At 40.9% G+C, this 26579-nt stretch overlaps 1 protein-coding gene across 1 annotated transcript in view; it reads right to left on the reverse strand.

The window, feature by feature from the left end:
- The window catches only part of VSNL1 (visinin like 1), an 85693-nt gene that overhangs the window by 49206 nt on the left and 9908 nt on the right, over positions 1-26579 (reverse strand). The window contains exon 2 of the mRNA XM_081068530.1: positions 2259-2425. Within this exon, the coding sequence (XP_080924656.1) occupies positions 2259-2420 (162 nt within the window). The 5' untranslated portion in view covers positions 2421-2425. The remainder of the gene's footprint in view (positions 1-2258; positions 2426-26579) is intronic.

Consider the following 26579-nt stretch of genomic DNA (forward strand, 5'->3'; position numbering starts at 1 on the left):
GTGATTCTTCTTTGTATTATGTCCTTGGACAACTCTGGAAGGAGAGGAAGACTTTGCCTACTTTCTGACTATTTGATATAAGAGCTTGAATATGGCTGTTAAGAGGCGACCCAGAACCCAGACTCCACCAAGAAAGTCAGATATTCCCTTCCTGGAACAAACAGAGCCACTCTGGGGTGGAGTGGGGAAGTGGGGGTGGGGAATGATGATGGTACATACACATCATTGTACCACAAAACATTGAGCTGTGTTTAATGTTTCCATCCTTCCCCCCTCCCCACACCTGGAGGCGGGTGTGTTTTCAGTGCTGAGTACTTCCAGTATGTAAATGAAATACATCATTTCCTGCCTTTCAACTATTTCTTCAAAGGCAAAAGTCCTCTCATGTTAAACAAATAGTGAGGGACACTATTTAGCACTCAGAGCTCTCTTAAACATAGAATGACAGCTTGCATAACCTTTAGTAATAGGGAAGTGGCTTTGATAAATCTTATTTGTCTGTAGTTTCCTTAGGGCTGAGAGTAAAGACAGTTCTGAGGCTCAGGCTAACTTCTGGGTGACAAAATAGTAGACGAAATGACTCTGAAAACTATGAAGAGTGGTCTGTATAAAAATCTAGGAACACGCATACCGCCACACTTTTCTGCAAAAACAATTTATATCAGTTGAATAATAAATGCATTTCTCAGCACTTCTATATAAAAGATCTTCACATGCTAAAAACAAATTACTCAGCTCTTCTTAGAAACGTCCCAATGATCTTATAACCTGCACACCGGCCAGTATATGTGTAGCTTTCTACACCCATTTAAGGAGATAGTTTTGTATATACCTGGTACCCTCAGGTGCTCAGCTCTGGATGAATGATAATTCTGGGTCCCTGACACTCGTCAGTGGTCCATGCAGGGTTAGTGAGCTTTTAACAATGACATAAGTACCTGCAAACTCATCACCCAAAACCATAGGTATGACTTTGACTCACTCTATGTGTTACCAAGTGGCCGTACCCCCATCTTATCCCTTCCTGCTTCCCCACTTGATATAATCATCAGTCTGAAGCCCGTGTTCACCACTCACTTGCTTTCCTTTTTATATGATTTTATTGCATTTATTTATAGTCATAAAATATATTTTTATCTTATTTGCGTTTCATTTGGAATATTGAGACTTAGTTTTTGCACTTAATGTTTTTTAGTGTTGCTACAGTTCAACTGCTTTGACTGCTGTGTGGATATGCTTGTATAACACAGTTTATTTTCCACTCTCGCTTTGATGGGCATTTGGGTTGTTTCCCAGCTTTGCTATGGTGAACGGAGCAGCTATGAGCGTGACTATTATTATACATGTCCCTTCTTGTACATGGATGGGCTACGTCAAATGATCAACTGCAGGATATAATGACAATGTTTGCTATTTTACACAATCACTGCCCCACCCCCATCCTCCACACACATACACACACACATGTGGATGTTTCATATTGCTCGAATGGACACTTGCTACACATAAGTGATAAAATCAGTATTGCCTATTTGGTATTTTCATCAGAGAAAGTTAAAAGAAAAGCAATGCATTTCTTCCACAAGGCTCACATAGAAGTACATAGACACAAAACGAAAGGCCTTAGATCATACCAAATCTAGAACCAACACAACGAATAAACTCAGACAAGACAAAACCATACCACTGCCGTAGAAACGGTACCTCCCGTGGTAGTTTCATCTAATGTCCAGGGCAAGATTAGCTTCTAGTACCAGATGCTGGGTTAAGAGCCCATGTGGTAGACATCGACTCCTGCATGTACACCGGAACTCCCACCCCCTTCTACGTGCAAAGTGGTGGGTGGGCTCTGGGTTTCTTTCTTATTGGCAAATAGGAGGACCTTTCTAAATCCCTCCCAAATATTTTCTGTTCAACTAAGAGAGGTCCAGATACCTTTAACAAGCTGACCAATAGTGTAATTAGCAGCTTGTCAATAAGTAACAGCAAACAACATTATCCGAAATTTTTCATGTTCTTTCACTCTCTAAACTCTAGTGAAGTGTTTTGATTGAACAATGACTCTTCTTGTTCAGAAAATGCTTGACTTATCTCTGGAACAAAACACACCCCTTTGCATTTTTTAATTTGTCCATTTTTCTTTTTGGGTCAAACAAACTGACTACTTTGAGTTACAATTCCACGTGACCGTGACACTACATTTTATGAAGACGATGTTTTCTGGCCTGAAGGGAAAAAGAGGTTGGAAAACAACTTACCTTCACGTAGAGCTGCTGAAATTCCTCGAGATTCAGCCTCCCACTTGGGCAGTCCTTGAGGAATCCTTTGTACCACTGCTTGAGCTCATGCTCGTTAAACTCTGTGCTCTTCACCAGGTCCTCCATCACTTCGGGGGCCAGTTTGCTATTCTGTTTCCCCATTGTGCCTGAAGAAAAGCAAATTAATGCAATTAGCACCATGGCTGTGGTTATTTCCAACTTGATTATGAGCCAGGCTGGAGTTCCCAGTAGTTCTACGGGTAGGAACTCCCTCCAGGCTGTGTGATCAAAGCCTCCCCAAGTCTATTTCCTTCTATTTTGTATTCTAGAAAAGAGATGAACTCTTCTCACCGTTCAAAAGGCTGTAGGGCTCCTCCTCTGTCACGTGGCATCGTTCACATGGCATTGACTACAATATGGCAAGGCAACCATCCCTTTTTATGCTACTCATGTAAAGTATGTGGAAACTGTTTATATTCTCCTTCTATGTGTTGAGTCCATTAGCATTTGCTGCCGAGGTGTCTAATTCCACATTTACTTTGTGGGGATATTAAGTGGGATTATTGACAAGAACAGTAAGAAGGCTTTATAGTCAAATGATCAAATGTGGCTTGGAAAATCTGATCAGCAATTGTAAAGAGTCTCAGTTGCTCTAATTTTAAAATTGCAGCTTTAAAAAAAAATGGAAACAGCTCTTTCTTATTAGTCACATTAATTCTCTATTTCTATTCTCATTTTCAGAGACTTCCTACAACATTGTTTTCAGTGTTGACCAACTCTTGGTGAATTTTTTGAAAGATTGGTTGGTGAGTTTCAGCTGACATAATTTCATTCTTTTATTATTGCTGCTAGTAAGTAAAAATAATGGTACATAAAATAATGTTACCTTATTGATTATGTGTCAGGTTGTATGGCCATTATCACAGTAGAGCGTAGGTAAAAAAAAGAAAAAAGAAAAAAAGAAAAATGGTTTGGAGTCATTCCTGATTTTTACTCCTGATTTGGCCATTTACTATGTATGTTACTTAGGGCAATATTAATTAACCACTTTATCTTCAATTTCTTCCTTAACAAGGCATACCTAGTAACAAAACTCTTTCAGATTTACTGTGATGGCGAATTAAGAAATAGGTAAGTAAATAAAGATAGAAAAGATACCCCAAAATTAAAATAATTGGTGTATTAGGGCAGAAAAACTAAGGATGATTTAAAAAATATTTTGCCTTTTACGTTTTGGTTGTATAATTTAAAAACCGAAAACAAAACAAATTAACCATAGGTTGATTTTAAAAAGTCCAAGTAAACTTGAATATCGGAAGGACTGCCATGATAAAGCAAAGTGTCACAAGAACTTTAAAATCCTGTTGGAGGAGACCGAGGTAGATTTTGAAGAATTCACCCAAGTGGACCTGGTCCTTCAGTGTGCTTGAGATGCATTAGCTCCCAGGCTCTAGGCAAGTCTACACTTGCAATAGCCCAGAGAGGATAATCTCATCACATACTTTGTTATTATGTTTTTTACCTTCTTAAGACAGATTCCACACCCATTGTCAGTAACGTGCCCTAACATCGAACAAGACTTCCACCGAAATGTAACCAAACCACCACCACCAGGGAAGGCTTCTTCCTTGGCACCATCCCAACAGCACACAGCAGGGTGGGGGGATACCATTAAGATGGCTATGTGTGTTCTAGGTTCTTCTGTTTGAGGATTAGCAACTATGCCCTTTATCATGGAGCTTCTCTACTTATTTTTGCTCTTAATTTCAAGTTCCAAGTCTCCTATTAGCAATTATCTCTTAATTATGTTACCGTGGAATTCCACAGCTGGATATGGAAATCAAGTGGGTACTCAGGGGTCAGGTTTAATTAATCTAGCTAAGAAAACTGTAATTCATGATTATCCTGATAATCAAAAGACACATTACCAAGACTTTCAGTACTTCACGTTGTTCTTTTCAGTAGAGAATTACAAATTTTCTTTATTGAACTAGAATCTCACCTAATAATAACTGCTACTGAGTACTGAGTGTTGGCTGTGGGGTAGACACAGTGCTGGGTCCTTCACGAACTGGCTCTCTGACCCTGTGACAACTCAGCAATAAAGATAATGGCAGCTCTCTCAAGATCATACAAATAATCCACGGCAGAACTAGAATTTGAACCTGGCTTTGCAAGACACCTATTCAGTCACAGAGAGACAGGTGGATGCTTATTTTAGGAGAAGGAACGGAAGGAGCAAAAACAGGAAGTTTTGAGAGGCTGAATCAGTGTCTCTTGGCACTTAAAAAAAGGATGAGAGAAGAATCAGTCACTGTGCCAAGTCCTTGTTTGGAAAACACTGTTAGATTTACCAAAACCACAAGCTCAGAAGTGGGTTTGTATTAATGATGGGAAAATGGATTAAGGGTCATTAAAAACCGCCTCCCCAAAGGCCTTTAGAAGGTCAGCCTGTCAGCTTCTCTTTTAGGCAAAGAAGTTTGGATTCCTTGTGGATCATTTATGATGCCTTAAACCGTTCTAGCTGCCTGGGGAGAGGGTGGTCTCTTACACACACAGGAACCATTGTCGGGACCATGAATCATAGTTCTGGAGATTCAAATGCACAACTTCACGCTTCTTGGTTACAGTTCAGGGTTGGCACTATCATTCAGGTGTGCCTGGCATGGGTGAATCATGCAGAACATCAAGTTCTGAACTGGCACTGAGTGGCACAGACACTGCCCTCGAGGTCTTGCCTGGATTAATGATAAGCCTCCTTACTGGACTCCAACCCACCTTCCTTCGCATGGCTGCTTGAATGAATTTCTGAAATATAAGCCTCACCATCTAATCCTCTCCCCAAAGCCCTCAACAGTTCTCCACTGTCTACGGGATGCAGCCCCATCTCCCTAGTGCGGCACAGGTCCTGTCTACTCATCTTCGTTTTCTGTCACTCTGTCTTTTCACTTTGTATTCCAGGCAATAATCACTCATTACAGGTCCCAGGGCTTACATGCTTCCACAGGTCCATGCTTTGTACACACTGTTCTCTCTTCTTCGAATGACACCCTCTTTGGCTGCTCAGCAGACTCTTTCTACTTTAAGTGGCCCCATCTCACCTGCCACCTCCTCTGTGAAAACTGAGGACTTTCCAAGGCCAACCCAGGCATCCTTGCTCCAAGGCATTCATCCATCCCCCTTCCCTTGCAAAAGCTTCCATGATCATTATTTATTTCTCTATTTCTCGTTTCTTGAAAGCGAGGACTACCTTTTATTTATCATTGCATCCTTGGTACCTCATATGAGGAGCTCAACAAATATTTTTTGAGGGAATAAATGAATGCGGGCGACTGAAGTAGGTATTCAAGGACCATGTCACTGATCTTCATCACGTTGTGATATTTGATATGTTTCTTTCTGGGAAAATCAGCCTCATAATAATCTGTATGTGAGGAGAGTCAACGTAATCATAAGTATAAACATAAAGTGCAGGTAGCAGATGGCAGGAATGTTTCAATGAACTGTAGAGAAAATAGCCTGCTCTCCTGGAGGTTGTTTCCTTGTCTTTCCTCATCATTAAATTTTGAACGCCTTGAAGGTGGGACCCATGTCTTGTATCTCAGTACCCTCAGTACTTGGCATACAGATGGTACTTAGTCAGGTTTGATAAATGAGTGGAAAAGCATCCATGGGTTCACGTTCCCCACCTATATCCTTTTGTTCTGGGGCTGCGGTGATATGGGCCAAGCGGTATCTTACATTATGGAACCAGGATGACAGAAAGGGTAAAAATGACAGTAAAGCTTATCAGGTTCCCATCCCATCCCATTATGTCATGGAATGAAAATATTCCATGACATAATGTGAGGTAGAGTTCACCCAGCGATTTGTCGCTGATTCTGTGATCTTGGGTCAGATCCTTTCCTTCCCTGTTGCACAGTTTCCCCCTTTGAAAAACCAGATGATGTTTACAGCCCTTCCAATCCCACCATTTACTGATCTGCGACATAAATTTTGTAAATAGGAAAGTTTGAGTCACATGCTTCCAAGTGGCTTGTCTCACAAGACTAGCACACGTGGATTCTTGACCTGAGAACCCGCCAGTACTTGAGTGCTTGTTACCTCACAAGGGAGGGGACAGAAACTGGAGTTATTATTTTAAAGCTACATTTCCAGGCTCTAAGGAAAGATCAGCCCAGCCCCAAACCAAATAATTTCTCACTGCTTGAGCTGCAGTAAAGAGAAACTCAGTGCTAGGCACAAAATGGACTGGTGGAGGGGTTCTGGTGAGCAAGAGAAACTCACCAGGGATGGGCCCTTGGCTAAATGCCCAGCACCACTTAATTGCAAATATCCAGAAAAGACCACATTCTTATACACTGCAGTTTACAAAAGGTTTCTGTGCAACATTTACCCATATAACAATGCTGTAAGAAAGAGATAATTACCATCCCTTTTTACTGATGAGGATTTTGAAGCTCAGAGAGATTAAGTAATTTACCCTAGCTCAAGCAGCTAGTGAAAAGCTTTGCACAGAATGAATGAAGTTCCTGGGAGCCCTGTTGGTTTCTCATGCAGGCCGTCATTCTCGCCAGGATTCTGCAACCATCTCCTAACTGGTCTTCCTGCTTTGAGTTTTGCCCACTTCTCATCCACTTCCTACCCTGTCTTGATAGCAGGATTCCAGAGCAGAAGAGGCAGAGCATGTAAGAGTGCCCTTAGGAAAGAACTGGGAGACTTCTTGGAGGAGGAAGCAGGCCCACCAGGGGAAGTGAAGCACCCAAGAGTGTCTTTCCTCCATAAAGCCTTCTGGTCTTAAAAAGGATTCAAATAGAATACGTGTGTGTGTGTGTGTGTGTGTGTATGTGTGTGTGTGTGTCCCTGAGGTTGTCCCTTACCCATACTGATATCTAAGTTCAGTTTCCCGGGACACAACATGGTCTGCTGCGTGCAATGAGGCACACAGAACAGCAGGTCCAGCTTCTCCTGGGCCAACAGCCTGGCAGAATCTTGGCAAGATTCATGTAAAGAGTGGGGGGGGGGCTGAGATGGAGTGGTCCAGCCACAGGCGCAGACTCACGGCAGGATGAGCACATCAATGGGGAAACAGCCCTGGAAATAGGGCTCAGAGCTGAGGAAGGAAGGGCTTTAGGGGCTCAGACGAAAGGCTATGGAATACACGACAGTGCCAGGTGTGGAAGGAGTCTTGAATGAAAGCTGAGCTGGTTTTAATGTCAGATTACCTGAGTCAGCCTTTCATAGATCAGGTGCTCTCTTCAGGTCCTGGGTGCTTCAGCTGAACATGGAAATAACTGAAAAAGACTAGCCTTGCTCATACTTCGACTCCTGCCCAGACTGCCTTTTCTTTTCCTCACCACCTGTCTAACTCTTACTCCTTATGTCAGGCTTGATGCCAGTGCTGTCTTCTCCACGACACTTCTCGGCAAGTGCTCATGACTTTCTTCTTGTCCTTGAAAGCATAGTTTTGTATCAGTAATGACCCGTGGCCTGCTTAACTCTGAGCAGCTCAGTTTGGCAGACATGGATTGATGGGCACCGTCTATGAGAAAGGCCTTGTGCTGGGCATTGTGGGATACAAAGACCAGACGGGGTTCCAATCTGGAGGACTCAGGACGGAATGCAGGAGACAGTCTCACCTCCTGGAATGTGGGGCATGGTGACATGAATGCTCATAGCACAAGGGCCTGAGGGACAGCTTCTCGCCAGACCAGGCAGCGTCACCTGTGACTGATCCCTAGGCAAAAGCTCTTAAACGGTGTATCCCACACTTGCCTGAATACAAGAATCACCCTTGCTTGTCTTGTGAAAAACATAGCTTCATCCTTTGAGGGAAATCTGTACTTTTAACAAGCAACACAGGAGAATATGACTCTCAGTCAATTTGGGAAGCACTGATAAAAACATGAATAAAAATCACAGTAGATGGCCTAAAGAGAAAAGACCCAAACCAGCATAGACATAACCCACATTCTCCCTGATTCCTCACTGCTCCATCTGACGTCTCCAATATGGTTTTCAAGATCCTGCATCGGGGACTAAGCATTAAGAATTTAGAAATCACACAACTAGGGAAGACCAACGCCTGAAAAGATTTGCCTCGGGGCTCTTCTGTTGTATGCCCTTTGGTTTTAGGTTGGAGAGATTGAGGTTCTTCTCTAAGATCCCATGGGCAACCGGTAACAGAGCTGAAATGAGAACCCTGCTCTCTTGATCACTCCCTCAGCATGCTGTCTGCAGGCCAAACACTCAAATCCTATAAGCCAGGAGACATGTTTATCTCTGTGCCAGGATGTTGAAACAATCCCCATCACCACCACTGATGGATCCTATAAACAAATGACGTTAGGTTGCTTGTTTCCAGGGACTGTTAAAACAACCCTGAAAACCAAGCCTCAAAGTTGCCGAGCACATTGTGTGGGGTTTTCTCTTCTAATGTAGGCAAATATCTGACATTCTGGATCTTCCTGCTCCTCTCTCCGCATCCTTCCAAAGTCTAGTGCTCACAAGCCTCCAGCAGCATTTGCCAGAAGTCAGGGAAGGCACTGATCACAGGCTGGCATTTCATGCTGTCTTTGGGGACCAGAGCAGTTTCAGAAAAGGGGAGAAATCCTTTCTCATGGCATTCTTGGGTGACTACCTCAAACCCTGAACCTCATGAGATTATAGCTGAGAGGCTGGCCCACAAGCATGCAACTTGTGGGGGGCACAGGTTATACATTTGGGGACTCAAGATGAGGAAATACTTATTTGATGTGTAATAAATGAGGAAAAACCTTTTGATGGCAGTGGCAGTGGCACTATTAGAGCAAGTGATAGGAGTTTCATTCTGGAAGTATAATAAATACACAAGGTAAAAACAGAAGTGGGCCCCAGGGATCGATGATCTGATCCAACTCCTTTGTTTTCTTTTTTCTTTTTCTTTTTCTTTTTTTTAAATGTATTGGTTTTCTAGAGTATTCCTGGGGAGGTTATGGGACTTGTGCCAGGGAACACAGCATATTAGTAACAGAGCCTAGCAGAGCCCTGGCTACTTCTGAGCCTTGGCAACATGACTCAGAAGCTGCTACAATGCCCAGGCCTATGATGTCTGGGCACCGAGATAGACTGAAGGTACTATGCCCTGCAGTACTGGAGGGCCAATCCATGTCCCCATGACCAGGGTGTGAAGAGTGGCCTCCCTCCCAAGGCTGCCCCTCTACAGCTCAGAGGCTGATTTCCTGAAGGGGTCCCACAGCCTGGGCTGGATGGGCTACCCTGACCCAAGGACATAGCCCTCCAATCTGGCTGGGTGGTTCCAAACGAAACCCACCTGGTAACGAGGTGGCCAGATGCTCAGGGACTCTGATCTGCAAGGGGTCAAGTGGCCTGATCCGCCTTGGGGGTCAGACTCAACTGCCCCCTTCTTCTCCTTTCCCAGGCACAAAGAACAGGTCCCAAGTCCTGGGAAGTACGACTTAGACCAGAACTGCACTTTGGTCTGGCCCAGGTGGTAGCTAGGACTTTGGAAAAGTTTCTGCCCACACTCACTTTTCCTTTTACCACATCTTGTGGGTTCCATTGTGTCGGTCAGGACACAATGTCATATTTTTCATTTGTACTTAGTTTAGTGGAGAAAAAAGTGTGCTGCAGTCAGACCTGAGATCAAATGGTACTCCTGCTGTATACAAGGTGTATGATTTGGATAAGTTACTGAGCCCGTTGGCGCTTCAGTTTCCTCATTTGTCAAATGGAAATGATGACATTTACTCACTGGGTTGTTATGAGAATTAATGAGATAACTCATTGAATTCTTTCCAACAGTGCCTTCCATGTAGCAGATGTTCAACAAACAATAGCTATTATTTTCCGCATCATGGGTCCCAGCAAACTGGGCAGGTCCACAAGACAGAGAGGTGGCCATTTCTAGGTTCAGGTCTAGACATCTAGGAGTCACTCTAACCTGGATACCTACACCAGGCCTGGTATATGTAAACAGAAGTCCATAAATTGTGAGACATGGAGAATTTTACTGTGGTCCTATGTACTCTCCTCCCTTTTCTCTGACTTGACAGAGAAAAGTCATCTAAGGACCTCACAGCTCTGACTAAGCATCAACTATTGAGTGAAACTTCCATCCGATTCCTCGCTCACCCGCTGAACAGAAGTGTGAGCTGATTAATAGCTGGTAACCTTTTATCTGGGAGTGTTTCAATCAGCCACCCACTTTTCCGCATCTTATTTTGACTTCCCTGCGCGTCTCGTCTGTGACTATTCTATGTGTTTCTGAGAATCCGTTTCTATGAAAGGAAACGGGCCGTCCCCGGCAGTGTCAGGACCTCTCTTAATTCAGGGAGGTAACAGAGGAAATGCTTTCATTAATAATCACAGCCTTCTGTCCAACAGATTGTGTTCTAGTCGTGCTGCCAAGTCCCAGTGGGGAGGGGCCGTGGCCCTTAGCTCAGAGCAGCGGGGGGCTGTGAGAGAGAAGAGCAGACCAGTGGCCTTCACGTCACCTGCACCGCCGAGCCATCAGGCTACGAACAGCCGTGAGCACTGGCAGTGCCAGCCCTCTCCTTGCTCTCGGACGGAGGACTCGGGTACCCTGAGGGGTGAGGAACACGGCCAAGTGCCTACCGATAGTGGAGGAGTCACTCAAATCTTCTGACTCTTAGGCTCTTTCCCCTCTGAGAGCCATGTACCCACCCTGTTCCTAAATTGTTATCTGTACAGTAATTCAAAAAAGTACCTGAACACATGTGGGTGAGTCTGAAGTACAGAGAACTTTGAAATTTTCATGGAAGGGTAGCTTTATAAAAGTAAAATATTCTATTTAAAGGAAGTGTGATACTAAACTTATTCAACAAACTTTTTCTCAATGTTATCACCTATTACAAAGGTAAATATGGCTCCCAAATTTATCTCTGGGGCAAGCCTACCCAGAATACTAGATAATATATCTGTGCCCCTGCTAGACATTTCTACATTTGTATCCTATAACCACATCAAACCCAACATATTCTCTTCCTGTACTTCTCTCTGGGTAAATAGCGCCGCCATCTGCCCAGGGATCCATTCTGAGCCTAGAGTTATCCAGGACTCTGCCCTCTCCTTCACATTCCTGTATGTAATCAATCATCAAGTTAAGTAGTCTGAAGACTACTTCCTGCCACTCTCAAATTCCGCCTACTCTCTGTTGCCATTACTTCAGATCAGGCCATCATCATCCCATCTCTCACTTTGATTATTACAATAATCTCCTAACTTGCTTTCCTATCTAAAGTTTTGCCCTCCTTAAATCCACCTTCCACACTATAGCCAAAATGATCATTCTAAGCATAAAATCTAATCATGTCACTGCCTTGCTTACCCCCTTCAGTGGCCTTCCATTATCCCCCATCTGAATCCAATCCTCAGCATGGCATTCAAGACTGCTCAGCTGGGCCCACTCTGGGCCTGCCCCCCCCCCCCCCCCCGCAGAATCTCTGTAGCCTCATCCCTCCCCATGCTCCTATCTGAGACTCCCTCCAGCTTGTTATCTCATCTCAAACCTCTCTGGTTGTGTACTAGCTGTTGCTTTTGCTTTAAGGAAAGTCCCATTCGTTCCACTTTGATCTTCCGTTAAACTCCAATCCATTTTCCCAGACATAGTTGAGGCACCTCATCTTGGCGATTTTTATTGTCTGGCTTCCTCTTTTGCACCCTGACTCTTGTACACACTGCTGTCACCACACCACCTGCCATGGTGGTCACCTTAAATCATGCTTGCCATCTCACCAGACCCAGGCTTCCTCAAGGGCAGAGTGATTGTCAGGTTCGACTCAGCACCCAATTCCAAGCTTACCACTGAACAGGTGCCCAGAACATGTGGTCAAATCAATTAATTACAATGTAATCCCTGTCAACAAAGTGCTAGAGCTTATCAGCTGAATGACAAGAGAGAACCTATGAAACAGAGATCCAATATGACTGTACTAAGGGTCTCTATGGAGAGACCAGCAAAGTGGAGAGGGGGTGGGAGGAGCAGAGAAAGAGGAAGAGGGGGCATTCAAGGAATCAGCAACAAAATAACTTCAGGAGCTGAAAAATTGTGTAAAGAATTTTTTACAAAGTGGTCCTTCAAAATTATCTCAAGGAAATAATCACACAAATCTGCAGAGACTTTCATATAAGAATGTTTGCCTCAGCGTTGTTTAAAACAATAAAAATAAAAAGCTTTTTATAAAACGATCTAAATGCCTACCATAGGAAACTGGCTAAATAGATTTTGGTAGAACTACACAATGGAAATTATGAAACCATCAAAAGTGATAATGTAGATCTATATTGATTGATATGGGCTGGTATAGACTCATGTCATTTATTTAAAACACATAAATATGCAAAACAACTATGTATTTTCAAGTATAAACACTTACCTGAGGACATGTATTAAAAGCAATAGAATGGAGGAGGGGAATAGAAGTGAGTACAGAAGATAAAAAGTATGTAATAACACACAAGAGGGGCTTTGTGTAGCCAAGGATGATACCGTGCCATAAACAAAGGAGTACGATTGATTAAATAAGTGTGCTTATTTTGAGTTTTGAGGTCCAAAAGAAAAAAGAGAAGACAGTGTAATACACTAAGTAAAATAAAAAAAACAAGTCACAAAATGTGTGTGTAGTACGGGCTTGCTTTGCTCTATACACATGCTCAAGCTTGTGTGTGCAGGAACTTTGGGCAGTATGTAATTTACATCAAAATCTCAACAGTGGTTACAACTGTGGGATGTACAATGGTAATATTTCACTCCTCAATATCTCTCTGAACTTTTTATAGGGAGTACATATAACATTGATAATCAGAAAAATAGATATATAAATAATTTTAACCAACGAATAAACAACGTGCCTTGTGTTCACAAAACAATCAATCTCAGGAATGCTGGAAAGACAACTCTTTGGTGCTTTCAATTAAAGCCACTCCCTTTTCAAACAATTAATTCCCAGCAATATTTTAGAGTTCCCTTGTAGGCCAAAGACTTTTACTGCTGTGTTTCATCCTGGTTAGTTCTGAATTAAGTGATGAATATGGAGGAGAAACTCAGTAACATGAAGGACAAGTCTGTCACCGGCTCACCCATCTCAGCACTCTGGAGAAGCAACAATGGGGAGACGCAGTGCTGTGGGTGGATCTCTGGATGAGAGTCCCTGGCCCTCGGGATAACCATGTGGGAAAACCTCTCTGGGGCTCAGTTCTGCCTTCTGTGAAACTGATGGTAATAATGCCAATCTCTTGTGTTATCACACGATTTAAATGAGACATGTGATAGGAAAGAGCTATCCCATGTTCACTATAATGACTGACATTCAAATTTGAAAGGTAGAAAATTGAAAGATAGAAAAAGATGATGATCCCAAAGATTATCACTTATGGGTGCCTGAGGTCCACAGAAGGTCCTACTTAAAGGTCAAAGCAAAGAACCAAGAAGGTGAACGGGAGCATAACTTGTCACCCCAAAATATGTCTCTTTGGCATAAGGGTCCTTGTTGGCTGATTATTTTTAAGAAAGAGCAGGCACAGGAGAATCTCTGAAAACTGAGTGGAAGTTACCCTTCTGAAAGAGACATTTATAGGGGAAATCTCTATTTGTAAGGCTGAATCTATCTTTGTACCAGGAAGTAGGAGATGACTAAATCTCTAGAAATTTTATTCATAGAGAAGGCATCTGACTTAATCGGCATAACAACCTTACCCTTGATTGCTGTGTTTTTTGCCTCATAGCCTTCCAGAACTGGCTTCCCTCCCAACCGACATCTTCTTTTGTCTTTAGCTGGAGATGGTGGTGGCTTGGGCCATTTTGAAGAGTTACTCAGTTTTCCTGGGTATCTCTCAGGTACACAGGAGGTATACATGTTATTTCACTTCTGCTTGTTTTTCTCCTGTTAATCTGTCTTTTATTACAGAAGGGTCTTAGCCAAGAACCTAGAAGGGTAGGTGGAAATTATATTCTCTCCCTTGGAAACAGCAGTATCTCTGGATACGTCTGTGGATCAGCCTTCCCTGATCTCTTTTCAGGAAATGGTGATTTACCTGAAGGGATAGTCCACCATTCTGGGTCCTCAGCCTGGAACTGTTGGCCATGAAGCCAGCTGAGACCCTCAGGAAACATTTTCCAGGGCCTTCCCAAATGGCCTGCGTGGGTTTTCTGGGCTTTGACAGGTTCATGGGATGACACCTTTCCCTAAAACACCAGAGCTGGGTTTCAGTCCCAACTCTGCCAGTGTTATCCTGTGTGACCTTAGCAAAAGCCAGCTTCCTCCTTGAGCGTCAGTTTTCTCATCTCCCAAAGTTCTATGGAGGTTCCCACCTCACCTAATTCACCAGGTCACTGTAGGGAACGAATCGTGGAGGTGGTTTATAAACTGTAAAATTGTTCCTAGCTCTTAATCTAGTGCACTTTCCAGGACATCTCAGGAAAGAAAACAAAACCCAGATATATGTAAAGAAGTGGGTGTTGTGAGGCAGGGATGAAGAGAGAGAGTAAACTGCAAACCCCATGCATGAAGGAGCAAAGGTACCTGTTGATGACACCAGCCAACAGAAGATTCATAAAGAAGCTGGAGGAAGGAGGCAACCATGTGCCCCTTCTGGGAGCTTTGGGAGGTGAAGGTACAGGACATATTTACCAAAGGCTGAGGGTGAGTGCCGCCCCTCCCGTGAGGTTCCTCTCTTTGATGTGTTTCTCGCTCTGCTTTATGCTCATCCCGTCCTTGCTGGGCCTTTGTATAGTCTCCAGCAAGGCTGGAACAAAGCGCTTTATTGTGGGCCATGAAAAATTTCTTGGCTGAAAGGGCCAATGCCAAGGCTGAGAGGGCTAAAATTAGACCTCCTGGTTCTGTTTGACTTGGCAGTTGTGGGCACAGGCTGCTAAGGTGGCATTCTCTGCCCACCTCCCTCCAGGCTGTGGGCCTTCTCAGAGCACAGGTAACATGTGCTGAAGGAGAGGAAGTGCTGCTTCTTCTGCCACCCCGCGGGGTGACAAATGCTTCTGGGCCCGGGTCACTGCTACTTGAGCTGTATGTTAAGTAATATTTAGTTTGAGGGATATGTTTCCTCATCAGCTAATCTGCCGATTAGGATAAAACCATCTCTCTCCTTCCCATTCATAGAACACTTTTCCACATTGAAACCCAAAGGAAATCTTCAAGGCAATCATATATTTGAACTTTCTATTTACCTCTGCCTAAGAATTTGCAGCTTCACCTATGTAACCCCTGCAGAACCCAAAGACCCACGTATAAGGACCTCACATCATGCTGTGCAGTAGTGTCCCCTACAGGAAAGAGCTCAGGCCTTGGAGTTAGACAGATGAGGTGACATCTCAAGCTCTAGCACTTCTATTGGATTGGAAAATTACCGAAGTTTCCTTACTCTTTCCATTCAACTTTAAATTGTGAGTGTTCATGACTACCTCAAAATATTAAATGAAATAAATCTATATAAGTGATATTTTAGCAGTAGTAATCACGGCTTATCTTATCAAGTACTTACTATGTGTTCATGGATTATGCTTTCCATCTTCAATTTTATGAAGTACATACCACTACGTATTCATTTTACAGTCAAAGAAAATAAAGTTTAGAGAAAGTAAGAAAATTGCCCAAGGTTACACAGCAAGAAAATGGTGGAGTTAGGATTTGAACCCTGGAAGGCTCTTAACTTACTGTTAGTTACTCTACCTTATTAAAGGAAATGAAAAACAAGAAGGTAGTTCCCAGGACAAACACTGTTCCTTTCCATGTAAAGGTTACTCATTCTCCTTCCTTGCCTGGGTGCTGCCCCAATCTATGCATTTCTTTACCCAAGCCAGGCAACTTTGAGAATTGGTCGGTTATCTTACAATGGCTTGCTTCTGGACCCGAGAAGGTTGTGGAGGGGCTAGGATGCTAAATATAAGAGCAGCGGGTTGAAGGAACTGAGAATTTTAAGCCTGGAGAAGCAAAGACTCAAGAGAGGAAACTTGAGCGCTCCTCAAATAAGTGAAGGATTTACTGGCACAAAAATAGACTTATAGATCAGCATAAAAGAACAGAGAGTCTAGAAATAGATCCAGCTATACATAATTACTGAATATATGATCAAGGAAGGTTTTCAGAACAAGGGGGAAAGGAAATATAATTTTGTAGGTGATGCGATCATCACCACTTGATAGCAATTTGGTGAAAAAAGTAAGTCAGAACCACACTATATTAACGTCTTTGAAAAAAGTAAGTCAGAACCACACTATATTAACGTCTTTGTAAAAATCATTAACATTTGAAACAAACAGCTTAATATAAAACTTAAGTCGAAGAAAACAATTAGAAACTAAAAATATGCTAGAAAAATGTTAATAGCCATTGTGTATGTATACACATAGCTTTATGTATAAAGCAAATGTCAGTTATTAAAGAAACTGTTAGAATCAGAAGGGAGGAATGATCACAGTGTAAATTGATAATTCATACCAGTGCAAACACAAATAATTAATCCAGAGGAACATGTTTAACCTATTTATTAAGTTTAAGTTAGACTTTCTAAACATAAAAGCAATGACAGAAACTATAGAAGATAAGATTGACGAATATACAAATTCAAAGTTTAGGGAGTCTAAAGACACCAGAGAAAAAGGAAATACCAAAATGGGGGAAAATATGCAACATAAATGTCTTTTAAAAGATGCTTAAAAATAAATGGGAAGAGGATATAATAGAAAGCTGGGCAACATACATGAACAGACTATGAACAAAAGATGAAATATCAATGGCCAAACTCAATCTTACAAATAATCAAATATGGTAAAATTGTATGTTGGTACACCCACTAGAAAATACTAGAAATCAAGAAGCATTAAATGGTAACACTTTTGATTCCTGGGGACGCTATCTTAAAGAAATAATCCAAGAGAAAAAAAGTTGTGCACAGGGATATATTTAATGAAATTTTATTTAATAATGGTAAAAACTCTAAAACTGAAACCATTCGCCATTAGGGAAATGGTTAGTCAATTAAGGCACGTTAACTCTGTGGAATGTAAAATTGTGAGTATTATATTGCATCATGGCAAATCACTTATGATATGCCAAATGGTAAAAACAGACACACAATATTCATTATAATTACAACTATTTACTGCAAAAAATAAAGTCAGTTGTTTTCCTCTCTTCTTCTATACAAATCAATAAAAAGTGCACACTGTGGGGGGAAATCATGCTATGTATCAGGATACAAAGATGAATGAGAAGCTGCTTATTTCCTGTGGAAACCAATGACCCAATGGGAGAAACAGGTAATATGTAAAAAAGTTAATTACAATTTATAATATGTAATGATAAGCACATTCCTATAATGTACAAAATTATATTGTAACACATTAATGTTAAAGAGTGATAGATCTCCAAAAGGTTACCATATTAACATATTAAAATACGTTTTTGGAAAAAAAGTCTTTGTAAAATCTAATTAATCTTCCCTGTTATAAAGTTGAGAAGGCTGAGGTCCAGAGAGAGTAAATATACAGATCCTAATTTAGATCAATGCTTTCCTTTTCTAGATGAGAAACAGAGACCTACAGAAGACACAAGCTTTTTCTAAGAGTATGAAAGATATAGTTCTAGAGTCTTGTTTCCTGATTGCAAGTCCAGTGTTCTCTTCAAAGGCAGCTTTCACCCAGAATCCAGCAACCAAAATACCATGTGGGGGACAGAAGAAATGGCCTTCTCCATTCTCTAGAGAAGCATAAGGTAACAGAGGATATAATGGGCAGGACCTCATCTCTGTCTCAATAATTCGAGGAAGGCATGTGTTTGCAAGCCCAAGTCAGAAACTTAGGAGTCAGCATATGCTTCTCTATTTCTTGTTCCCTAGTTCTAACTAGTCAGAAACTCTGTCATGTTTAACCATGAATTTGTCTTCTGCTCTCCATCCCATGGATTCTACCTTACTTCAGACGCTCTTTTTTTTCTTTCGCAACAACTACAACTACCTAATTAATCTTCCTGTTTGCAGTCTCTACTTTTCAGATTTATTCTTGACATCACTGCCCAACTGATTTTACTAGAATAATTATCTGATCATTTCATGCGTCCCTGTTGCCTAAAGGAAAACTCTAAATTCCTCCATAAGATCCATAGGGGCCTCCATGATGTCAGCCATGCCTTTTTCTTCAATTTCATCCCTCACTATTCCTACCTCCTACTGTCAGACTCAAGCTCACATTGAATTTCCCATTTCAAAAATGTCTCAATATTTTATCAGGCTTCTGTTAGCATAGTAGGCACTTGTTGAATGGAAAAATGAATGAATAAATGAGATAAAGGAGATTTAATAAAGCCATTTCTGAATGACATTGATATCTTGGCTAATTAATCCTTTCCAGCCACGAGCTCTATGACAATGGGTTGTATGTCTGTCCTGTTCACTGTTTTATATCCAATAATTAACAGTTGAGTAAGTGAATGAATGGGTGGATGAATGAATAAAACTTTGTACCAGAGATTTGTAAAGCTGTGCGGAAGGGCAGAGGAAACAATTGGCCACATCTGTGGGAATTAAGGAAAGCTTCACATGAGAAGCAACCTTTTGCAATGGATGAATGGGGATTGTCAGGTAGAAGTTAGAGACACAATGAGTGCAAACGAGCATAGCATGTTCAGGGATCAAGGAATAATAGACTACAGCTTGAAAGCCTAAGACGTGCAGGATAACCTAATGGAAAGGGTTAGACTGTCATATTCAAATCCCAGAGTTCATTCTCACTCTCGGCATGACCTCAATCAAGCTATTAGACCTCTCTTAGCGTTCATTTCCTCCTCTTAAAATAAATTATGAGGATTAAAGATGAGATAACATAGAAGAATACTGAATATTGCATGGCAGAGAATAGGAGCTCTCCTCTTCCTCCTCTTCCCTATTTTTCCTCCTCTTCTTCTTAGTATGGTTTGGTTTGGCACAAGTGTCTTGGACATGAGACTAGGGGCCTCTTTCAGATCTAAATCTAAAAACCTCTGGGTGTTCTCTGTGGGCAACCAGCTCTTACCTACAAGTGTCCCGTATCCTACTCATGCATCAGACTAATGCAAAATAAAATCTTTTTGGTTCCAACTCAGATTAAAATAGGAAGGGCCAATGGAACTAAAATGTATTCATTTGCTAGTTAGTTTCTAAAGTTTTTATTCACTTGCTATCTCCATCCAAATAATCTGGCCCCTACTGAACTCTCAATAGGGAGATCACATAATTTATCATCTAGAGAGCACACTTTGTGAAAGAAGGTGCTATTGTTTACACCAGGACAACAGGCATTATTTAGGACTATCCTGAACAAAACGGGGTGTACGGTCACCCTACCTCTCCTACTTTACCTCCTACCAATCTCCCTTATCTACAATGCTGCAGCAATACTCACTTTGTGGCTTTCTCTTTAACATAGAGTTTATTCTCACGGTCGATCATTTGTATTCATTTTTCTTTCTTCTTAGAACACTCTTCCCCCAACACCTTTCATGGCTGACTTCATACCCTTCAAGTTACTGCTCAGATGTCACCTTTTCATTCTTTCTGTTTAAATTATTAACACTTGGCTCCCCTCCAACACACTCCTAGTGATTATCTCATTACTTTGTTTTATATTCTTTGTAGCCTAAGACTATCTGAACTTCGCTAATGTATTCATTAATTTATATGACTATGTATTGACTGTCATCTTTCACTAGACTGTCACCTCCAAGGTAGCAGGAGCCTGGCCTGTTTTGTTTACCATTGTTTATATCTATACCTGTCCCTGGTACTGAGTAGGCATGTAACATTTATAAAATCTTAACTGTCTATAATTTTTAAACACAAGCTACCTTTCCTGATATTGACAGCCATTGATAGTTTCTATATGGATGTGCTCGTTTCATATATCAATGCAAAGCGGTTGTCTCTGCCAAATTGTTTGAAAGAAAAGTCAACTTTAAGTTACCCAAGTACCTGAGCTCAATAAGGATATACACAGTCAGTAGAGGTCTTAATCATTGCCAAATTCAGGGACGAACGGAAATAAACAGCCTTAAATCAGATTAGAGGCTATGTCAATAGGAATGAACCACGGTAATATTACTGATCTCATCATTCAAACCACCATTGCTACCATCTCTAAAGTCCATGCGTCAAATGCTACCTATGTGGCAATATTTAGAACTTAATCACCATAGTAATACACTCACATAGGTATCATTATCTAAATTTCATAGATAAGATGATTCACATAACTCAGACTATTTCGTGACAGAGCCTGATTACAAAATCCACATTTTTTCCTACGGCACTCTTCTCATCTTATTCGATAAAGATTCTTTAATCCTTTAAAACCTCATGCCAGCCACATGCAGTTGTAAGCATTTCCTTGCCATTATCGTATACTTTGGTCGCTGTTCTCTCTGTCAGTAACAGCGTGCCTGCTCCCCTCTGCCCCTTGTCCAGCTAATTCCTAGTCTTGGCATCCCCCAAATTATCCCATCTCCAATCCCCACCCTATGGCTGTTTGGGTTCTGTGTGCCCCAGAGGCACTCCTGCAGCACTCTAGGCTTCTCTAATGATTGTTCTTAACAGACTATCAATGATCTGTCTCCACCGTTGTAATGTGAGTTCTGAGGGGGCATGAACAATGTCTGTACCCCAGAGTACATAGTAAGTACTTGCCATATATGTGTTGAACAAATGAAAACCACTTTTAACTTACAGAGGCCCTTGGGCATGTTTAAAGACCCACATGTCTGTATCACATGAAAGTGACCAAGAGTTGAAGCAGAACACCTGACACACAGGTGCGTACAGATTTCTTTATCTGGAAACTGTCCCAGTGACCTCTGCTTCAGACTGTGGTTCTTTTGGAGATGTACTGACATCAAAAGCTCTGTTGTTGTCATCTTAATGAGCCCTTGGGAGTGATGGATAAAGTGGGAGATGCTAAAACCTGTGAGCAAAGCCCATTCTCCTCAAAGAGAAATGCAGCCACCATCTCATTCTCAAGGTCCAGGGACTGTAAACATATTTTAACAGCAATCCCAGGAGGCTGGGTTGGAAATCTAGACCTCAGGGGATTTCCCTGGAATCTGCTACTTCAAACAGCTCAAAATACGAGTAGGTTAACATTTTCTTGCTGCATCATGTCGTTTTCTTCCATGGTACTTCATCTTATTTGTAATTTTATGCTATTTTATGATTATTTGTTTAATATCTATTTCTCTAACTAGACTCTGATCTCTACGAGGGCAGGGATTATGGTTGTTTCAGTTCGCCCTACATATGTAGTACTAGGCAAATTATTAATATGTATTTGTTGAAAGAATGAATGGATGAAACAGAAATAATACCTCATTTGAAAGCAACATAGTGAATATAAAAGCAACCAAGGTGAAATAAGGAGAAAGTAGAGATGTTTTGGATCTTAGAGCTATTACTTACAAACTTCTTGACTTTAGGCAAATTGCTTGACCCCTGTATCAATTGCTTCATCTAAAGTAGAAATAACATTATCTCATTGAGTTGTTGTGAGTATGAATGAGATGATAGGTATGTAAAGTGAAGCACCTGATAGAGTGCGCAGCACAGAGGAGAGATGAGATATGCCATGAGTGTTTACAAACATTGCAGACCTCAAAAAGCATCTCTCCCTCTTTTCCCCTTTGTTTAATGAACTGTGGGGAGTTTTGGAACACCTGAACATCAAAAGGTGTAAGAATCTGTCAAAAATGGAAATTACTCAGATGAGTAAACCCAGGCAGATGTAAGGTCTTTTTGCTCCTAAAATATCTTCCTCCTGTGGCTAGAAATTCCGTCTCTTAGAGAAGCATTGGGACCATTTGGTGTCCTTTGATTCATTCAATGCACATTTATGGAGCATCTATGGTATGCTATGCACTGGACTTGGGAATACACTGGTGAATTACATAGATGTTCAGTCTAAGAGCATTGCTTATATTTAAATAAATCCTGAAAGGACCTAGAGGCCTTAGTTATTCACCCATAGCACTGTAAACAATAATAATAACTATCTGGCATTGGACATTTACTCTGTCCACATCTCTGTCCTAGAGATGCCTTAGCCACAATCTTATTTGATCTTTATAAGAACTATGCAAGACAGACTTAATGGTTTCCATTTTTAGGCAAGGAAACAGCAGCCATGCAACTAGTGAGTGGTAATGCTGGGGTTAGAATTCAGGTCTATGTGACACTATAGTCATGCTCTTCCTTCTACCATGATGTCTGCCAGCCAGTCACTTTAATGTTCTAATTGACTTAAGAAGGATAAATTGGCCTTATTTTAGAATTTGCTTCTTTTTATTAGACTGTACCCATATATGACTGTCCGATTTACTAAATATGGTTCTTATAATAACTGATATAAGTGTACAGGTTCATAAACGCTGGGTTTTCACTGGCACATGGACACGACCAGCATCTGGTACAGAAATCTTTGAGAAATTAACATTAAAATGGAAGCAAAAGTCAGGATCCAGGAGGTTTTGTTTTAGACCAGGAGTGTCAGATTCATGGACCTTGAACCACACAGAAGCATGGATGTGTTAGTATTGGCCAGTTCTCTGGATACCACGTTTCAAAAGGCAAAGATAGTAGGTAGGTGTTCTGCGTGGTCCGAATATCATCATTTTAACAGTCATTTAGTACCTGGCCCACTTTCGAGGCCTATAAGAGACCCAGAGATTAATACCCCCTGGGTCTGCTTTCTGGGAATTCACAGGTCAGGAAGAATTCTCATAGACGTGGTGAAGAGGAGGATGATGATAGCGGTAGTAGTGGTGGTAACAAGAATGATAATAAAAGCAAAGTGTGCCATGAAGACTGTAGAAACCAGTGTTCTGGGATCTCAGCCTAGATTTGGCTCACTTTCTTATTTCCTGCTTCAAAACAAAGTGACAGAAGTGATGGAATTTCAGGCAATTGCAGATAGGTTTTGATCAGAAGAGACTTTTCAGAGCTTCCAAAAGGAATGCAGCCATCTGCTCCTACAGTTGGCCCTGAAAAATCACTAAGTAGTTTAGATAAATTTTCTGCAAAGTACTAAATGTTATGATTCCTCAGGCCAACTATTCTCTAGAATCCCACCCTCTGTAGCTAAGCAGCCGTCCCAGCCTCGGTTCCAAGTAATTACTCATTCTGCTAGAGATGCCCAGAAATCTATGCCGAGGACGTTGTCCAGGCCACGCGTAACGTGGTAGTGAGCTGTTGGCACAAAGGTGTTCCCCTTGGCGGTATTTAAAAAGTTAAAATGTTTAAAAATAAGAGAATAGTGAGGTAAACATTGTCCATACGTATAATGGAGTGTCATGTCTTAATATGACATTTGTGAAGAGTTTTCATTGTAAGGGTCATGTTTAAGGGAAAAAAGTAGGACACAAATTTTAAATGAGTAGACTCAATTAGAAACAATATTTACAACGGAGACAAATATAACCTATAAATAGCAGACTGTAGCTGATCTTATTCTTTTTTTTCTATGTCTTGCTTTCCAAATTTTCTACAATGAGTAAGTATTATTTTTTCTTAGGAGAAGGTATTAACTCAGTACTTAAGAAGAGCAAATTCCCAGCTCTCAATTAAGTTCGTTTAAGAGCTATTATTGTATAAGAGTAGGGAATGGAGGGAGTGAGTATTAGTCCATGAATTACCTGGAATTGCAACAGCAGTTCTCTTTATTTCTAGTTTTTAGACTTTTGTTGAGTTTGTAAAACTAGATAAAAAGTCCTCTGAGAGAAAAAAAAAAAGCAATCTCTGTCTCCTTCACTTAATGAAAAAAGAAAAATTCTGCCCTTATATGTAATCCTAGACAACCACAAAACCGGCATATTCTCACTGTTATAATGAGACAAACTCAGTCACCATGAAAATAATGAGTGGTGTCGCTAGATCCAAATTCAGAGAAATGATGGGATTCTTGGTTCTCTACATGAGAACCAAGATCTACAACTCAAGAGAAGCTGACTGGAACACTGTATGGATTTTCAGCCTTCCTTCTATGATATCATCCCCCACCGAGTTCCCAGCCACAGATATATATAATCTTAGAGACCTATTACAAAAATCGAGTACTCTTTAGCAGAAACCCCTGGCTGGCATTTTAGCAAGTGATTCCCACATCACATAGAAGAAGCTGCTTGTTTCACATTTTCTAAATAAGCAGGAACAAGCAAAACGAGAACATTATGTTACTGTCGTTGTGCTACGAGCCTTTATAAATGCAGTGTTCTGAATTCAAACATTTATGTTCTAGATAAAGTACCCATTATCTTCACAAATGGTTTTAGATGTAACCAATGCAGGAGATGGCATGTCAGCTATACTCGGCTGTATACTTCTTGATTATGAATTCATGCCATTTCTCGATTTAAATTAAAAGCTTTTTGAGAACAGCAAATGCTACTTCATTATTAAAAATGGAGTGCCAATTAAATGCTAGGGTCCTGCTAGGACTTTACTATATATTATTTCTAGTTTTCACAACAATTTTGTGAGACAGGTTATAATTTATGTTTAACAAATGAGAAGACTGAGGCTCAGAGAGATTAAATTATTTGCCTAAGGCCACACAGCCATTAAGGGATGGAGTCAGAATTTACATTTGGTTCTGACTTACAGTCCAGTTTTATTTCCATTTTCCCATGTTGCTGATGTCTAATCTTTAGATTTAGATTATTTTATTCAGAATTTCTATTTTCTGTACTAAGAAACTGAGACCCTGAGGAATGAAATGACGTGTCCAAGTTCATATAAACAAAAAGCATACTCAAATCTGAATCAGATTAATTGCCTCTATTTTTTTACTTGTTACCCCTGCAACATTATACTAATCTCAGCTAACATATCATATTTTAATTTTTTTCTGTTATTTTCAATTGACCTGAAGTTAAAAATATTGTACAATATTGTCATTTCTCTGAATTGTAGATCATTTTAAAGTCGCAAATTCCCTTCCTTTTCATGTGGGAGACCATACAGAACTATACACATGCCCGTGGGGAGGATTCAGTGCCATTAGGCATTAACCACTTTGGCACAACTGTGGTCAAATTTCCATCCAGAAACAAAATGGGAGTGATCTCAAAGGATCAGTAGCCAAAGCACTCCAAGAAGTTTCTTCAAGCTTCTTGGCCTACTATTCCATTTTTATCCCTTTTAATTTTGCTTAGGAAAGGAAATTCATTGAACACCTATACATGCCAGAGACCGTGCTAAGCACTTTCGTAAACATTATGTTATTAATCCTCCCAATTAATCTCAGGGATATAATTTCCATTTTACAAAAGTCAAATGACTTTTTCAGAGTAACTGGGCTCCTCTTTGAAATCCTGTCTCCTTTAGCTATCCCACACTTCTCTCTAGCGAGAAGCATGTCTAACATAAATGTCTTATATAAAACAGGCGGCTGTCTATTAGCCAACTGGGATGTGTAGAACTTATTTGGATCCTGATTCAGATAAACTATAACAATTCTTATGAGATTTGAACACTGACTAGGTATTTGATGATATTAAGTAAATTTTTTTTGGTATGTAACAGTATTGTGGACATGTTTTAAAGAGTCCTTATAGATATATATTTAAATATTTATAAATGAAATGATATAATACCTTAATCTGTTCAAACTAACCCATTAGAGGGAGAAGGGTACATGGAAGTTCATTATATTATTCTCTTCAAATGTGTATGCTTTCCCCATTAAAAAGTTACAAAAGAAACCCACAAAAGTCTGTGTAGATTGGTAGAGAGAGCCCTGGATTTAAATAACTCCTTTCTCACTTAGTTATGTGACCTTGGACAAATTACTTTCTAGATACAGTTACTTAGTCATAAAATGAAGCACACTTTGCAGACACTTACCTTGCAGAGCTGTAACGTGCACTCAGGGCAGTACTGTGTGCAAATATCCACACTAGTGCCCTGTACACTCTAACTTCTTTACAACATTTAAGTTAATATTATCACAACCTCCCGTTTTATAGAAGAGCTGGCACGTACATAAGTAATTAATATGAGTCCAGATATAATAAGAGCATTGAGAGACCACTCTTGGTTGGATGCTCCAGGGAAGAATCAGAGGTTGATAATCAGAGCTGAGGGCAGCTCGCAAGGAATGATTTCCACTGTCCCTGAAGAGAAACTCTTGTCCCTGTTGTTCCTGCACTGAGCAAGCAGAGTTTGTCCAAATGGATTCTCTCTGGACACATCCCCATGTGGGTCTCTTTTGCTTCTCTCATGGGTTTCTCTGCCCTTACATTGTTCAGATCTATACACATGTTGATTCCGGGAATG

Source organism: Rhinolophus hipposideros (genome assembly GCF_964194185.1).
Source record: "Rhinolophus hipposideros genome assembly, chromosome: 12".
NCBI lineage: Eukaryota > Metazoa > Chordata > Mammalia > Chiroptera > Rhinolophidae > Rhinolophus > Rhinolophus hipposideros.